This window comes from Pleurodeles waltl, chromosome 1_2 (assembly GCF_031143425.1).
Source record: "Pleurodeles waltl isolate 20211129_DDA chromosome 1_2, aPleWal1.hap1.20221129, whole genome shotgun sequence".
NCBI lineage: Eukaryota > Metazoa > Chordata > Amphibia > Caudata > Salamandridae > Pleurodeles > Pleurodeles waltl.
Window position 1 is genome coordinate 1,326,223,873 of NC_090437.1, and position 18,463 is coordinate 1,326,242,335.

An 18,463-nucleotide genomic window follows, 5' to 3' on the forward strand; every position below is an offset into this window, starting at 1 on the left:
GACACCCTATACACTAATAAGGGATAACTGGGCCTGGTGCAAGGTGCAAGTACCCCTTGGTACTCACTACAAGCCAGTCCAGCCTCCTACAGAAAGTACCATCTTGGTTGTCATGTTACCCTCATATTTCACTGTATATATGTTGTTTTAGTTTATGTGTCACTGGGACCCTGCCAGCCAGGGCCCCAGTGCTCATAATTGTACCCTGTATGTGTTCCCTGTGTGATGACTAACTGTCTCACTGAGGCTCTGCTAACCAGAACCTCAGTGCTTATGCTCTCTCTGCTTTCTAAATTGCCACTAACAGGCTAGTGACCAATTTCCCCAATTCACATTGGCATACTGGAACACCCTTATAATTTCCTAGTATATGGTACTGAGGTACCCAGGGTATTGGGGTTCCAGGCGATCCCTATGGGCTGCAGCATTTCTTTTGCCACCCATAGGGAGATCTGACAATTCTTACACAGGCCTGCCAGTGCAGCCTGAGTGAAATAACGTCCATGTTATTTCACAGCCATTTACCACTGCACTTAAGTAACTTATAAGTCACCTATATGTCTAACCTTCACCTGGTGAAGGTTGGGTGCTAAGTTACTTAGTGTGTGGGCACCCTGGCACTAGCCAAGGTGCCCCCACATCGTTCAGGGCAAATTCCCCGGACGACACCATTACACGCGTGCATTGTACATAGGTCTCTACCTATGTACAGCGTCACAATGGTAACTCCAAACATGGCCATGTTATATGTCTAGGATCATGGAATTGTCACCCCAGTGCCATTCTGGCATTGGGGGGACAATTCCATGATCCCCCGCGTCTCTAGCACAGAACCCGGGTAGTGCAAAACTACCTTTCCCGGGGTTTCATTGCAGCTGCTGCCAACCCCTCAGACAGGTTTCTGCCCTCCTAGGGTCCAGCCAGGCCTGGCCCAAGAAGGCAGAACAAGGGACTTCCTCAGAGAGAGGGTGTTACACCCTCTCCCTTTGGAAATAGGTGTCAGGGCTGGGGAGGAGTAGCCACCCCCAGCCTCTGGAAATGCTTTGATGGGCACAAATGGTGCCCATCTCTGCATAAGCCAGTCTACACCAGTTCAGGGATCCCCCAGCCCTGCTCTGGAGCGAAACTGGACAAAGGAAAGGGGAGTGACCACTCCCCTGACCTGCACCTCCCAGGGGAGGTGCCCAGAGCTCCTCCAGCATGCCCCAGACCTCTGCCATCTTGGATTCAGAGTTGTGCTGGCACACTGGACTGCTCTGAGTGGCCAGGGCCAGCAGGTGACGTCAGAGACTACTTCTGATAGGCTCTTACCTTTCTCACTAGCCTATCCTCCTTCCTAGGTAGCCAAACCTCCTTTCCTGGCTATTTAGGGTCTCTGCTTTGGGGAATTCTTCAGATACCGAATGCAAGAGCTCACCAGAGTTCCTCTGCACTTCTCTCTTCACCTTCTGCCGAAGGATCGACCTCTGACTGCTCAGGACGCCTGCAAAACCACAACAAAGTAGCAAAGACTACTACTGCAACCTTGTATCGTTTCATCCTGCCGGCTTTCTCGCCTGTTTCCTGGTGGTGCACGCTCTGGTGGTAGCCTGCCTCCTTCTTGCACCAGGAGCTCTGAAGAAATCTCCTGTGGGTCGACGGAATCTTCCCCCTGCAACCGCAGGCAACAAAAGACTGCATCACTGGTCCCCTGGGTCCCCTCTCAGCATGACGAGCGTGGTCCCTGGAACTCAGCAACTCTGTCCAAGTGACTCCCACAGTCCAGTGACTCTTCAGTCCAAGTTTGGTGGAGGTAAGTCCTTGCCTCCCCACGCTAGACTGCATTGCTGGGTACCGCGTGATTTGCAGCTGCTCCGGCTCCTGTGCACTCTTCCAGGATTTCCTTCGTGCACAGCCAAGTCTGGGTCCCCAACACTCTAACCTGCAGTGCACAACCTTCTGAGTGGTCCTCCGGCGTCTTGGGACTCCCTTTTCTGACTTCGGGTGGACTCTGGTTTACTCCTCTTCCAAGTGCCTGTTCTGGTAGTTTTGCGGGTGCTGCCTGCTTCTGTGAGGGCTCCCTGACTTGCTGGGTGCCCCCTCTGTCTCCTCATCCAAGTGGCGACATCCTGGTCCCTCCTGGGCCACAGCAGCACCCAAAATCCTCTACCATGAACCTTGCAGCTAGTAAGGCTTGTTTGTGGTCTTTCTGCGTGGGAACACCTCTGCAAGCTTCATCGCGACGTGGTACATCCGTCTTCCAAAGGAGAAGTCCCTAGCTCTCTTCTTTCTTGCAGAACTCCAAGCTTCTTTCATCTGGTGGCAGCTTCTTTGCACCCTCAGCTGGCATTTCCTGGGCTCCTGCCCACTCTCAACACTGGAGACTTGGTCCCCTTATCTTACAGGTACTCAGGTCTGGAAATCCACTGTTGTTGCATTGCTGGTGTTTGTTCTTCCTGCAGAATCCCCCTATCACAACTTCTGTGCTCTCTGGGGGTAGTAGGAGTGACTTCAAAGGGTAGTCTGCTGGCCTCCTGATCATAGCCTCAGGGATCTAAAAGGTTCAGTTCCTGGAATCAGCTGCAGTGAGTTCCTGAACCCCAATTGGTGCCTCCCAGATCCTAGACCCTTGGTGTGGCTCACAGAGTCCTAAGTCAAGCTTTTGGGCTTTTTGCGACTAAGAACGGGCCTATTCTCACCAAGACCACACCTCTCACAGTGCAATCCATTGACAGACCATCTCTTCGCAGTGCAGCATCAGCCACTTGCGGGTGACTGCCAGCGCAAAGCTCCTGCTTGCCCATCGGTGATGCCCGGCCTGCTCTTGGTATCAAGCCAACAGCCTCCCCAGACTCTCTCTTTGCTCCTGGCAGCCCGCTTCAACATGAATGGGACTTTTGGCACAAAACCTGAGAAGGTGAAACCTTAGCAGGACTAATCTAGAACTGTATCTAACCTACACCCCTTTTATGGTCATCCTAAACTCTTGACTGACCTGGTCCAGTATGACCAGATATCCAAAGTTGGCGCTTTGTGCTTTTTGTTGCCTTTTTACATTTCAATCTTTAGAAATTCATAACTCTGGTTCTACTTATTGAATTTGTGTAATTTTGCTGTCAAATAATTTATTAACATGTACTCTATTTTTCTAAACTGGTTTAGTTATCTCTTTATTACTGTTTGAGTGCTGCAAAAATGCTTCAAACTGATTTTTGTGCCAAGCTACCCAGAGTTAAGCACTGATTAATTTAGTGACTTTTTGTGATTGACCCTTCAAGGGATTGTGGCTGTTGCTTGACCAGGGCTCACACCACAGTCAACCAGCAAAACCTTTTTTCACAAGTGGATACTCCGCCAGGCAGCTCTCACCAGAGTAAGACTCATTTGTTGGAATTTGAGTCAAGGATTATGCCGCACCACTTTGGAGGGTCACCAGCCACCACTGGTATAATACCTAAGTAGTGCTACTGTACTGCTACTTTACGTGCTACAACTATAGTTTGGGATAGCTCTCACAATACTGATGCCAGATTATGTTCCCACAATGATTTTCTGACACCACCCACACAAGTTGCAAACTATTTTTGAATTTGTTATTTTACATTGAAGATTTGGTTATATTAATCATACTGATGTTGAGCTCCTGTGTTAAAATATCTAGTTTGGTTACAATCCTGAAACAAATGTGAATGAAAATAGACAAGTGATTTGCTGAACCGATTGTTGTCGGCTCTTACCAATTTCAAAGTGAGTGTGCTCACTGCTAAACACATCGTCAAATTGGCTTACATCCCATTGGCACATTTCATTTGCTTGCAAGTCCCTATTAAAGTGGTACCAAATGTACCCAAGGCTTATAAATGAAATGCTACTCGTGGGCCTACACTGCTTATTCTGCCATGAACTATCTAAAAACATGTCTCTTTAGTCATATGGCTGTTAACAAATTCTGGAATTAAAAATGTCCAGCACTGCCTACCTGAGCAAGGTTCCCATTACAACATAAAGAAGCGTTCTGAACAATCTTAATTTCAATACTAAGGAAATGGCAGTATACATAATTAAAAAACATTTTTAGAATGCAGAAGCACTCAGTTATGTTTTGATTTTGAGGTTGTGTTTGCATCCCTAGATTTTATATTACTTGCTATTTCCATATTTGAATATTTCTATGGAATAGATTTGTATTTCATTTTTTTTTAATAATAACATTTTAAAAATGTTAACAGCAAAAGTACTGACGTTTTAATTAGAATTAGATGATAACATCCCTGACACTAATATGAGAATTCAAATGACCTATGTAGAATTACTTTGTCTGCGAAGATCCAAAGATCATCCCATTGACGTCTATGGAGAATCCAGATATTACATTTTCAGCACAGTGCTTTATCATCTGCAGAAAGTGGACCAAATATATACAATGAAATTAACTCTGAAGCCAATAGTGAGGCAATTCAATTCCAAGTGAAATATTACTATAAAAATAATCTTAGAAGATGATGATGTACCTTTAAAATTATGTTAATCTTGTTTTTTTTACATTATTGTAGATTCCCAGAATTTTGTGCAGCTGAAGGAGACAAAACAGCACCTGCAGCGGCTCACGCAGCATCACGAGACCCTGAATGACAGCATGTATCAGCGCATTAGGGAAAGTGACAGAACCTTGATGGACACAGAAGACAGACTCACGGAGACCCAGACGCAATGTAACCAAGACAGGGAATCGTGGAAACAAACTCAGCAACAGTTGCAAATTAATAACGGACAGCTTACAGAGTCTTTACATACCACCAGACAGGCCCTGAGGAATACGGAAAATAGTCTGAGGGAAAAAGAAAAAGAGCTTACCCAAAGTCAAAATGAGTTAAACCAACTGCGCAGTTCATGGGATGCTCTCTTGGACAAGTGCAGAAGCACAGAGTCAAGGTTCAAGACATGCACATCTGACTTGGCTGTCGCTAAGTCGCGTAGTACAACTTTAGACTCTAATTTATATAAAGTAAAAGAGCTGTTAAGGAGCAGAGAGACATCACTGATACAAGCGGAAGAGCAACTGAAGGTGGAAAGAAACCTCATCTCTACTCTGTGTAAGTCCCTGGGGAATGGTCAGACTTAGTAACTTTATCCTATCCAATGAAATGCAGACATCGATCTATAAATCCTGATGGGAAAGACACAATGCGCTGAGTTATATTTCGGCTGACGGTGACGGATAGCCCGTCCACTAAAATATAAATCCCATTATATCCTATGGGATTTATTTGTCGGTGGATGGGCTATCCATCACCATTGTGAAGGAGTAACCAACCCCTTTGCCAACATCTAAATCAGGTCCAAAGTTCATTATTTACTAAAGGTTGCACAGTCGTTCTCATAACAAAATAAAATTTAGCACTGTGCCTTTGGGCCTTTTAAATTGTTCACTACATTTTTGTACACACATGAATTGGCACTGCGTTTTGCTTTGTGTCGCACTGCATGAGCACCAGTGGAACTCTTAAAGTAAATACCGGCTAATTTTACCACCCACCACTAAATCATCCTCAAAGCCTACATAGATTTTATAAGTGGATGGGCATTCACTGCCTCAAACACTGATACGAATGAGATACTTATGGTAAGAGGATGTGGTGACCAGCAGTCACTCTCTCATAGATGAGGCCCTATTGAAGCCTGGTTTTAAATTTGTGAATAACCACACATTTACACATCATTTCCAGCTCGTTCTGACCCCTACTTGGAGAAATCTCCTGCATACAGAATATCAGACCGGGCAGTTGAGCCTTCTCCTACATCTCTCCTAAAGCATGGAACAACCTGCAACTATACATAGGAGCCTCTTCCTCACTTCTTGAATTCCACAAAAAGCTGAAACCCTGGCTTGTCAAGTAGTTCCAATTCTGCAGCACACATAGAAAGAGGAATACGCCCCAGGGGATTATTTTTGTGCAGGAAGGTGCCACTTCCTGCACAGACACAATCCTCCTTACAACGTAGGCACACTTGCACCATGGCACAAGTGTGCCTGTGTTGACGCTAGGCTTTTAAATATGGTGCATTCCTGCACTTTCCGTGTGATGCAGCACAACAAGTTCACTTGCTGCGCTGCACTGAGACCCATCCAATATGCCCATCAGCATAATTTATTATTGCTGCCTTGTCATACACTCTGACATTTATACTTATAAGTATATTTTCCATGCTGCTGTTGGGGTATCCAAGCAATCTAATCTATGAGAATTGGTCTTTAGGCAATATAAGATAATCAATAAAAAAGAACTGCCTGATTTAGATGTTGGCATTAATGGCCCCAACGTCGGTTTTCCAACTGAAGACCCACCTGCCGCCATGAGGGTCTACCCACCGCATTCAGATGTTGGCAGTCCCATAGACTGAAAACCGCTCGAGTCCCACCGACTCCTCCAAGGAATCCCATATGCCACCATGGCACCATAGGAAAGAGTGAATGATGGTGGGACTTCAGCCACTGTTACAGTGAAGCATATTTGGATGTGCCATACCGCCAAGCAAAATGTGGCGGTCCGATCTCCACTTCTTACTTGGCGGATTGGGAGAGAAGGGGTAAAAACTCACCTTTTAGCCTGAGTCATCTTCCGTTTCTGGCTGTACACCAATGGACAGGATCCACCCGTTTCTGCTGTTAAGGGACCATGGAGAAAACACGACCCCCCGTCGCTGGACCTGAAGGTAGGCAACCTGCAATGGCTGTATACAATGGGGTGGGGGTCACTGCACATGGGCATGTGACCACTGTTGACATGTATATGTCACAGTAACTTTTTCAAATTACTGTGACGCATATGTCGTGGACACAGGTGGGAACGCATTGGTACACAATACATATTGAACACATACACAACTGTCATTATGGTGCCAGTATTCACTGCCAAATTAATGCTGGCACCACAATGACGGTACATTCACACATATCAGTGGTGTGTTGTGTCATGTGTGATGCAGGGGGGATGCATATGTGAAGGGTAGAGTGTGTGTTTGTGTGACTAACCTCATTTCCATGGCCACTGGCATTGCCCGATGTCCATTGGGTCAAGCGATGTCCTCCTTCTGTCAGCAAACCGCCACCAGTACACTGCCTGTCCAACTGTAACATCTAAATACGGCTAGTGAGAGCACTCCGTCGTGGTGGTATGTGGCTCAGGCACAGTTCATCTAAATATGGTGGGTGGAAGACCACCGACGTGGCGGTTACTTCTGGTCCGCATTCTATGTGGCTTGGCAGTGCAACTACTAACATCTAAATCACCCCAAGCTGTTAGTCCTTGCCACTGGTAAGTCCTAAAACCAAATTCCTTTTTTCAAACACATCTCTATTCTGGGCGGCTTGGACGTGCAACACTATTTTGCATCCCAGTTGGTCTAAATTCGATGTCTAAAGCAACTTATTTTAATTTTTAATTTTCGGTCCTTGTTTTTGTATTGGGTTCAAGTTCCATTAACAGTAAATCACTCTTCATGCTTTTATATTTTTTAACTATCATCCCTCCAGCCTTTACTGCAGCCTTGTCATCCAGAGCTTAGGCTGTGCATAATTATTTTCATTTCTAACCACCTGAGATGTATTACAGTATCACACTTTCCAATCTTATCCGCTCACACCCCCAGTCCTAGCTTTCCCTATCATTACAGCTGATAGTTATTTTATTCAGCGTTCTGTAGAGTGAGGTATCTTGGTGGCATAGAGAGGGTCAGTTTTGTTAAATTAAAAGTTGTAAGTTACTGCATCTCCTGTCACTACATCTGCCTTCAACTACATCACTGTCACAACATCTACCAGAACGACATCAGTTCTGACACTTTGGGGGATATTTAAAAAAAAAACATGCAGCGCACCAAGGTACCTTGTTGCGCTGCACTGTGGTGCATTGCATGCAAGGTTAAGGGCAAGAATGCGCCATATTTAACATTATACAGCACATTCAGGTCTTTTCCCTGTGCTGGCGCACAATGTAATATAACAAAACTGGTGGTTTACGCTATAAGTTCCCACATTCAATGTATGTGTATAATTTTCTGGGGAAATTCCTTGTCCTATAGAGATTACGTTGTAAGGTGGGTGCAAAACTGGTTATACACCTAACCACCCAGGGTGTAAATTGTGCTGACTGGAAGGCCAGTCAGGGCTGGAATAATTATCAAATGATACAAGGCCACAATGTTTATATGAGTGATAAAGTATACATCAAAGTCCAATATGCGTTTTCATGGTTGATTGAGGTTTATTCTTCTCAGGAAAACAATACATTCCAAAATGCAGCCAACACGTGTTTTGTCATCTAGACTTTTTCAAGGCAAAAATTCCTGACAAAAGTATCCGTGACGTGTTGGGAGGTACACATTCCCCCAATCGGAATAAAAGAGACAGCTATGAAATTTTTAAAAATCTGTGTTCTCTACGAATTTCCTGTCATTTTTCACTACAGGTATCTGTAGGGGATGGCCATGATAAGTCTTATCATCCGTGTAATGTGCTGTGTGAAGTAAGGCGGTCGTAGCTGGCGCACAATATGTTGCCTAGCGCCAATGCAGGCACCCATTCACCAAGCAGGGGCACCTTCCTCCACAAAAGCAATCCTCAGATGCATTTTCCTTTTTCTAAGTGTGCTGTGCAATGCACACATAGAACGAGGAAGTGATGAGGAGAAATAATGATATTTCTACTAGTTACGCCTCACCTGTGGGAGCATAGCATTTTGACGCATTCCCAGGTCCACCAGTGATGGTAAATCTGGCGATGCGCCAAAATCCATGGGTGGGTGCATGGGAACACACAAACTCCACCCATGGAATTCCTTCCCCGGGGCAAAGTAACGCAACATAGCGATTTGCCTCATGCTACTCTTGATACTCTAGATTGATAAATTTAACATAAGAGTTGTGTTGCTCTTGTGCTCCTAAATGTACCACAAGGTCAACGTACGTATGACACATATTTTTCCCACAGCATCAGCCCTACCTTTCCTGTCATCCATATTGGCTTAGTTTTTATTAAATATATTTTCTCTGGTGTAATTTTAAACCTCTTATTCTGTGTTTATTTTATTTTCTGCAGTGTAGAAGTAATCCTAATACTAATACCATTCCTCACCCTAATTCTAAATATATTTTTTAATTATGATATTTCCTTTTATTAATTCAAGTCCCAACCCTAACTCTTAATTTTGATTTAGTTATTTTATTAAAGTTGCACATCTTTTCTCATATACTAATGTCAGTTCTTATTAAATGTAGTTTTATTCAATATATCCTGAGGAAGAATCTGATGAAACACACCCTTTTTTATATATACGTTTTAGGTTTACATTCTTTAAATGGTTATCACCGTGGATTGTCCTACTTTTAATTTTTTTTAAATGTATTTCAATGGAAGTAAACATGAACTAATCAAAGAAAATAGATCGGAGGTGAAAAGACCTTAAACATCCATATTCTTTTTTATGTCTACTTTATCAAATAATGTAATTTATTACATTTTTTTGCTTTTATTATTAACTGTTATAATCATTTTTTTTTATTTTTTAGTCTGGTGTTGTAGTGGTCTTAATATGTTATCAAGTTGATGTAGTATTTGGCAGTTGTGATGGACTTGATGCACCACCCTAACTGGCTTATTTTCTAATTAAAGAACGGATTGCCTTGGCTAGCTATCTAAACTAATATGTGAACTATTTATTCTGTATCTAATTATTTATTCAACTTCTAAAGTTCATGACAACCAGAAAAGTCATCATGGTGCTGAGAAAAGTGATGCAGAACCTAGAGGATTAGAGATAGAGGAACAGATCTGAGAGAACCAGGGGCCAGATTTATCAAAAGATTGCATTGCCCTTGCATCACAAAAGGCCCTGCTTGGCTTGGTAGATCTGGAGTAATGTGAGGCAGCGCAAGTCACTGCCTCATGTACATCGGCGTCGAGAAGGAATTCTAAGGGTGCAGAGTGGGTGTTCCCAGGCAGGAGAGAAATCTGTATTTCTCTGTGTTTCTTCCTCTTTCTTAGGGCAGCAGCAGCACCGAGTGAGGGTGACTGAGCCGATTCCACAACGTCTGGAAGCTGTTGGCCTAACTCCTGGCTAGCCTGCAGTTCCTCATCCAACCCTAGAAAGTAGAAGTGATTTGTGGCAACCTAAACCTGACACTCTGACTCCTCATGGAATTTGTGGTGAACAGATCATACCGCTTTGTCTCAGTTACTCAGAGACCAAGTCAAGTTAAGGCGGAAAACAACCCCAACATTAATATATGATCCTAAAAGCCTAAAGATTCCTACTCACACCCTATGTCTAAAATATGAAAGCATAGCGGTGGAAACCCTTGTGCCTGTCCCAATCTAAGAGATGGACCCTCACCCCATACCTGAAAAGTTTGGCAAGGGTCTGCCTGTTTTCTGAATGGCAATCTTCTCAGGCAGCTGAGGAGTCAGAGCCACGATCAGCGAAGCTGTCAATGGAATGATGTGTGCTACAGGAAGTCCATGAATGAGATGCCCTCTGTCCCTTTAAGTCCTATGTGGTGTTTATATAATAAATCCTGCAGGCCTGATGTACTGATGTGTCTAGGATTTGGGGACTGACTCCTGAGCACCTGGAGTAGCAATACGAGTTAGAATATCAAGTACCTAATATGACAGCATTGAACAGGGCTCAAAGGGCAATGTGTACCAAGGGCCCGGTAAAATGTGCAGCACAAACAACTATGTGTTCTCAGAATGAAGCAGCTGATTAAAATATAAAAGCAATAAGCTAAAGGCTGGCTGTGCTAAAAAATATGAGCTATACAAAAACATGTCTACGTGTAAAAGGCAGATGCTACCGTCCTAATGCTAAAATCAGGGTGTTCATCCAAGGCACTAAGCAGAACCCACAAAAATGGAACATACCAATTAAAAGAGGGAATGTTATTATACAATGACTTAAAGCAAAGGCAGGAGCTCTTGAACACCTATTGTTTGTAAATTTGCAGCCAATAAAGTTTTTAAAGATGTCCACAAATACAACATTTACACAAGGGTGTAAGCAGAAGATAAGGCTCTGAAATTTGAGCCAGTTGAAAAGGTTGAACTGTATGTCCCAAATATAGAGCAATAGCATAATACAGGTGTGGACAAACAAGCCTGAATAATCTGAATAATACTGAAGGGAGTATAATCTTACCCGAAATGGCACATTTTCTTTAAAAGCGTCAGGTGAAAAAGCTCTCTTTGGTTTAGCAATACTTTGTCATTGAAGTTGGAAGGTGTAGGGCATCAGCCCAGAACTTTCAGTCACAAGAAGATGTCCACAGGGCTTAACTGGCTTGTGAAGCAACGTGGAGATGCTAGGAGGGCTGATTTGGCAAGATACTGTGTGGGGGCAATTTTCTGGACGAGTACGGGCCAGTTTAGTGGTGCGGTGGGCCACTTTTGTGGCTCTGTGTGACAACTATTAATGATGACTAAGAAGTAGCAGAGGACAGCAGTGGGTACACAGAACAGTGGCATACAAGCTATGGAGGGAGCTGCATCATGTCATATCTGGGGCTGTATTATAGTAAGTGCCCAGGGGCCACAATGGCATGTGTGCCCACTTTGTGTGACCCCAGAGCACTTACTTTGATAGGACAGAATGGGCCGCAGTCACTTGTGCTCCCCCTTCTGTAATACAGATATCACTAGACACATGTGGCCCAGCGCTATCACATGAGGGAGTTCCCTCATTTGCTTGGGACGTGGCCTCATGCAAATGAAGGAATCTGTTTGGCTCTATACCAGTGCTGTTCTGCATTATCAGTGTGCCCCCTGATGCATCTAGCTGGAGTGTGTCAAGTGGGTCCTATGGACCCCTCAGATATCCCATAGCAGGTGGGTGCAGTTACTCACTGCCCCTGCCCACAAGGGGCTCTCTCTTACTGCTCAAAAATTCAGGCTGGATGCTGCTTACACAGTGAAACACGGAGCGGCATTGAGGTAGCCACTCTGTATTTCACTTGAATGCGCTGCCCCCAGGGCAGCACAAGTTCACAGCTGCTCTGAGGGCAGCACAATCAAAATAATAGGATGCAATTTTCATGTTTGCACACCTGTTTGAAGGTGCGCTCTGGTGCAAACAGGGAAAGTCTGCCCTATATGTAATAGGACCTCAGGTGTGCCACAGATGCTGGTAATAAAGATGCCACAGAACCAATTTAGGCAGGCATTTTTTTACTAGAGCACCAGTAAGTGAGACTGGTAGGGAAGGGAACAAGATCACCATAAATGTTCCCCACACATTCAAAAGTCAACATTCCATACCAACTTTCCAACTAACTATGTAACATTTAAAGCTTACATGACTAATGCTTACATCACTAGATTCTAACTCCCATCTCATCTTCCCTCTTTAATAATGATAATAAAACATAAAGGACAAAACACATTACCTTAGTTAACACATAATCCAAAACACATTCACTTATGTGATCCATCATCCTCAGATTTTGTTGAAAGAAATGTCTTTCTTATTGCATTTCTTGTTTTTTGGTTCATCATAAAACCCTTTCACATATCAACCAACTTCTTGTTTACAAACTTCATCATGCATCTTTGCCACCATTCCTTTATTCCAACACTTCCCATCATCCAATTTTACAGCATGTTCATGCACTTTCATTGCACTTCTGGGCTCACAGAACCAACTATCTCCCATACCGTACTTGAAGCATTTCCTGAGCCTCACCATATCACCTACTTCCACCTTCAACCAAGAACCACTGCCCTAATCATACTTATCTTGTACCCTCCTCCTTTTCTTACACAGGCCTTGCAACAAATTCTCAGGTGGCAACTCATTCTCTGTCCTTAATCTGTAATTTTCGAACCTGACAGCCTTCCTTTCAGCAAAACAAAAGTAGAAACCTTAGTATCTGCATTAAGAGTGGTGCAAATAGCCCAAATGGATTTTTCACCTGCAACCAATCCAGTCCACCTACAAGGGATAAGGGACCCACAAGACCATTGCTCCCTGGAAGTTACAATAAAGTAAACAAATGTTTAACAACTAAGGGGCAGATTAACTGAAAGTGGCACTGCAGCATCACTTTCCCTGTGCCCCTTAGCGCCCCCCCTACCACACCATGTGTGCGCCATATTTAAAATACGGCATACCATGGTACAGGGTAGGGGGCAATAGCATCATTTTTCATGCCGCTATTGATGTAGTCTGCAGGAGTAGTGCCAAAATGTTGGCACTACTCCTGCAGAGTACATAGGGGCTCATTCTATATAATGGAAGCCCCCATTTAACGCCTGCTTTGAGCAGGTGTTAAAAGTGCAGTAAAAAATGGCGCAAGGAAATCTCATAGATTTCCATGCGCCATTTTTGTGGCCCCCGCTAATGGGGGAATGCCCCCTTTGCATACATTATAATACAGGCATAATGTAGAGCAAAGAGTTACCGAGTGGCGCAATTCACTCCACACGTATTTCACTCCCTTTTTTAACAATGCACACACTGCATGGGTTTTATCAGCACAGTTTATGTCCCAAATACTCAACATATGACACACCTAAGTTGCATTTCTCAGCTTTCAAAGTTACCCCTTTCTCTTGTAGTACAGATAATACATGTGCAAGCTTTCTGTCATGAAGAGCTTTGTTATTAGCATATATCAATACATCATTTTAAAAGCAAGTCACTCCTTCAACATCATTGAAGAACATGTCCATCAAACGCTGGAACACAACAGAAGCAAAACCAAAAAACATTCTTTTAAACACATTCTTTTAAAGCAAAATGCCACTTCAGGAGTCACAAATGTTGTCAAGTAGCATGGACCTTATTGCAAAACAACTTGATGATATGCTGAGTAAAAAATATTTTTTCTAATTTGTTGATTGATAACATTTCCTTGATATTCAGCAAAGGATGTCTGTATTCCCAAATCCTAGGATTGAGAGTTCTCAGATCCACACAAATCCTCAAATTTACATTTTTTTATGTGCTGACCCCACTGGGGACAGCCATGAAGATCTCTAAATAAGTTCTATAATGTCTTGAGAACAAAGTTTGTCTAATTCCTTGCGTAATTCACGTCTAATATTTAAAGGTACCATTCTGTTTCCAGACTTAAGTTGAGTTTTTATGCTTACAATCTTAGGAAATGTTGCTTCCCTTTCTTTTTTTTTGTCATTTTTGTATTGAGTAAACAGTGTATCATGATACAGTTACATAGTGGTACCCAGTGTAAGAAAATTACAATGACAATTGTACTTTGCACAAGAAGAGATATAGAGGGGGAGTTGGGTAGTGGAGGTCAGCAGTGAGATGGGCGAGGGAAACCTCAGAGTCTGAAGTTGGGGTTGCGGAGTGCCCAGTTCAGGGTCCATTGCTCCAGACTCACGTCCACCTCCCTAGATGGATGTCAGCCCCTGTTGGGTCATATGGAGATTGGTGGATGAGTGTCCCCTTCACAAGACATGATAACTGGTGCATAGAATCCTTATTTGGGGGGAATCCTTATATGGGTCAGTTTTGGGTTGGGCTCATGGATGGCCATTAGGTGTGTAAGTGAAGGAATGGCCTGTGGAGGCAAGAGATGGGGGAGGTGTCTCACTATTCGGAGGGTAAATGGGAGCCGCTGTTTCTGAGGCAATCCTTGAGCTGCAGCAGGTCCTTTGTATAGTCAGGTGCGGCTAGCTCTATAGCAGTCGGAGGTCTGTAGGAGGGGGGTAAAATGGGGTAGGTAGGACAGTGGGAGCTGGAAGGGCAAGAGCTGGGGCAAGGTATCCGCTTCTCCCGTCATCCAACAAGAACCAAATAATAGTTTGGCCCTGTTTTAGGAGTTATCACTGATGAAAGGCACCCAGGTCTGTGTGACCTGCTCCTGAAGAGCATATATGACCCTTTCATGGGCCGCAGTGCGTATCATTGCTATTGTCCATTCCTCTGGGGTCGGAGGGGTGGGGGACCTCCAGTGCCTTAGAATACAAGTCTTGGCCATCACAAGAGCCGTATGTAGAAGGCGGCATTGAGATTGCGACAACTCTGGAGTGTCTCCGGGGTCGTGGAAGAGGATGAGCAGAGGCACCTAGGGAGTCCGTATAGGCATTGCTGTGCTCAGTGTGGCTAAATTATTCTCCCAAAAGGGCTGAACAGAGAGGCATTCACAGAGGATATGCATAATGTCACAATGATTAGACGTGCATCACCAGCAGTTCACGTGCGGCAGCAGTCCTGCCCTGTGCAACTTCACTGGTGCCCAGTGCCAATCGTGCAACATTTTAAATAGACAATATTTCAACTGCGCTTCTATCCAGTGCCTCTAGGAGGTCCATCCAGTCCTCTTCATCTATGTTTATTTGTAGGCGGGTGAGCCACTTAGTGTGAAGGCTGTCTAGGAAGGGTTTCGGGAAGAGATGGTTGATGAGAACTTTATACAGACCCGACATCACTCCCTTGAATCGACCCCAAGTCATAAGGTAGCCCTCTCGACAAGTCTTCAGAAGAGCACCGTGGAGGGATTCGACAGCCCCCTCCCCCTCCTACTTGTATAATTCCACTGGGAATCTGTCTTCCTAGGGGATTTATGGTAGGGAAGGCTGGTTATGGCTTTCATTATCTCATCTTTGTTGAACTTCCCCTCTAGTGGAGCCCACCCATCGGCTGTCAGCTTGGGTAGGTGCACTTCCTCCAGGAAGGTCTCTATTTGTTGGGCACTGGCCACCGACTCTGGAGGGTATAAAAGTTTGTAGAATGCAGCAAATTCCTTTATTATTTCCTGCGGTTTCATGAGGCTCTCCCCGTGGGTGCAGGTAATGAGAAGGATTGCCTGTGCTGCCTCCAGCTGTCGTAGCTGGGCCGCCAGTAGGTGTCCAGCTTTTTCGCCTTGCTTATTTTGACGGGTCTTGAGCTGTTGGAGCGCATATTCTGCCTTAGTCGTATAGTTCATTGAGAGCTACTCGTGATTGTTCTAGTCATCGACGCGCAGGCAATGAAGGGCGAGCCCTATAAAGACGGGTGAGAGACGAGATCTGATCCTTGAGTTCGCATTGGCGGTTCAGGGCCTGCTTGTTCTCCAGAGCTGAATCATGCATCAGTCGCCTCTCATAGTGGCCTTCGCTCCCACCCAGAGTACTCTCTGGGAGGAAACAGACCCCCTGTTATCTTGCAAGTAAGTAGAGACATGTGATTGGAGTTGCGCCTCACCCTGGGGGGTTCAGTAGCGATGTATAGCTAAGCGCCAGGTTTTTGGGCCCGGAGAGGTGAGACCAAGGTTCAATGTCAACAGGACTGGGGCCTGGTCCAAGAGAGCTGTGTCCGGTATCTGCGATTCTGATGCTGAGGCTACTATAGTCGGCAAGATTAGGAAGTAATCGAGGCACGACTGGGTACTATGTACAGGGGATAGGAAGGTATATTCCTTGTCTGCAGGGTGAGTAAGTCTCCAATGGTCAACTAGCCCATGATCCGAGGTGAGGTCCCTCAGTAGGGCTCTGTCTAAGTTATTGCAAGCATCGATGGGCCCTGCCCTGTCTAGAATTGCATCACAGGCTAGATTCTAGTCACCTCCTATGATGTAGTAAGAAGTTCCAATCTCTTTAAGAAGCCGTTTAAGGCGGAGTAGGAACGGATGCTTAAGACCTGTAGAGGCCTAGACAGACCCCAGGCATAGCGAGTTATCCCCTATTTTCAGCTTTGTTTAGGCGTAACGTCCCTCAGGGTCTGATCATGTCCTGACTACGGTAATGGGCAGAGTTTTGCATATCAGGAGCACCACTCTGCACTTTCTGGCTATCTCGTACTTCGATGATGAGGGGTTCGGGTAGCTACTGTGGATGACTTTTCCCACCCAGTCGAGTCGCAACTTTTTAGATTCAAGAGCATCCAATTGTGTCTCATGAAAGAGCGCAACATCAACACGTTTCGACTGAAGATAGGAGAGAACTTATGCTTCACATAATGGGTGAGTCCATGGACGTTCCATGTCAAAAGTCTGAGTGGATGGGGAATGGGGAGTGGAGAGGACAGTCACATCAGGGCGGTGGGAGGAGGACGGCAGAAGATGGGAGGCCACAATATCCGAAGGGAGGGAGACGCTAGGCGTGTTGAGAAGAAGTGAGGAATAGGGATGGAGGTGGAGGGTGGACGCTTATAGTAGGATAGGAGAGGTAGAGGGGGGATTCCTACACACCCCGGCTGGGAGGGAAGCCGGAGGACTGCCGACTGCAAGGGTTCAGAGGAGAAGAGCGAGTATCGGCTTGAAAAGGTGGAGAGGTTATGAGAGATCGGCACTGGATAAAGAAGGGACGTAAAGAGAGTGGTACTAAGAGGGGAGGGATACAAGGGGAGGGAGTTTGACACTAGTTGAAATCAAGCCACCAGGGCTCAGATCTGTAGTCTGTGGGTCCAAACTTGGGGAGTCAGTGCCCCGGGCTGACCCAGCCCATTGGAGAGGGTGCCCAAGGGTATATATTGGCTGGAGTTGATGTTCCGGAAGGGAATGGTGAGGAAACAAGGGGAGCCCAATAGGTAAGGGAGGGAGAGATGGAAGAAGTGACGGGCGGACCACGTAGGTGCTAGGACCCAACTATTATTCAATGTAAACACTTGGAAACAGCATGATGATAATCACAACAGTAAACATTATAGACCAGCGGTTCCCAACCTTTTGACTTCTTTGGAGCCCTACTTTATCATTACTGGAACCTGGGGACCCCCACTGAATCATTATTGGAATCCAGGCACCCCCAACTGAGCCATTACTTAAAGACAGGGACCTAATCTGTTAATATTATTTAAATGTTTAAGCAGTCGTGGACCCCTAAGGAGGCTTCGGGGACCCCCAGGGGTCCCCGGACCACAGGTTGGGAACCACTGTTATAGACCATTATAAAACATAATTCCTTTTAGTGGCATGCAGCAAACACCAGTATATCCAAAGGTCATGCTGCACGCAACGGGGTACCTCAAAATATCCACAGTGTATGCCACCTCACTGCAAACTGCTCTAGTCCCAAGTGGGGTTTATAGCATTGAGCTTACCTTGAGTAGCTAGCTAGAGCTCTTAGGGAGAGTAGCCACAATATTAGATATGGATGCCATCTGATCTGAAGCAATACCCACGATGGCCTCGACTAAATGGGCCAACCTAGGAGGTAAATGTGCCTGCCCAACACTGTAGAAAATCAACATTAGTATAACATTGGTATAACCTTGGACATCTCGGTGTAGGCGGTAAGAGCATCTTGTATGCAGATCCCCACTCCACCAGGTTCAACTTGTTCACAACAAGAGGGGGGTTTCGCCCCTGGTGTGCTTTATGGTCCTAGGTGTCCCTCTGTCAGCTATCTGAGGCCATGGATTAAATGGCAGTGTGAGGTGACTTAGCATGCAATCAACGAAAGAACAGCCCAACTTTCAAACATCTTGTCAGCCTTGATATAACAGATAAAAGGAGGCCTGTGACCCTCAGAGCATGCAGCATAGTA

The 18,463-nt window shown here is 45.0% G+C and overlaps 1 protein-coding gene across 1 annotated transcript in view; it reads left to right on the forward strand.

Moving 5' to 3' along the window:
• The window catches only part of LOC138251518 (B-cell differentiation antigen CD72-like), a 220,133-nt gene that overhangs the window by 149,922 nt on the left and 51,748 nt on the right, over positions 1 to 18,463 (forward strand). The window contains exon 5 of the mRNA XM_069205656.1: positions 4,533 to 5,072. Within this exon, the coding sequence (XP_069061757.1) occupies positions 4,533 to 5,072 (540 nt within the window). The remainder of the gene's footprint in view (positions 1 to 4,532; positions 5,073 to 18,463) is intronic.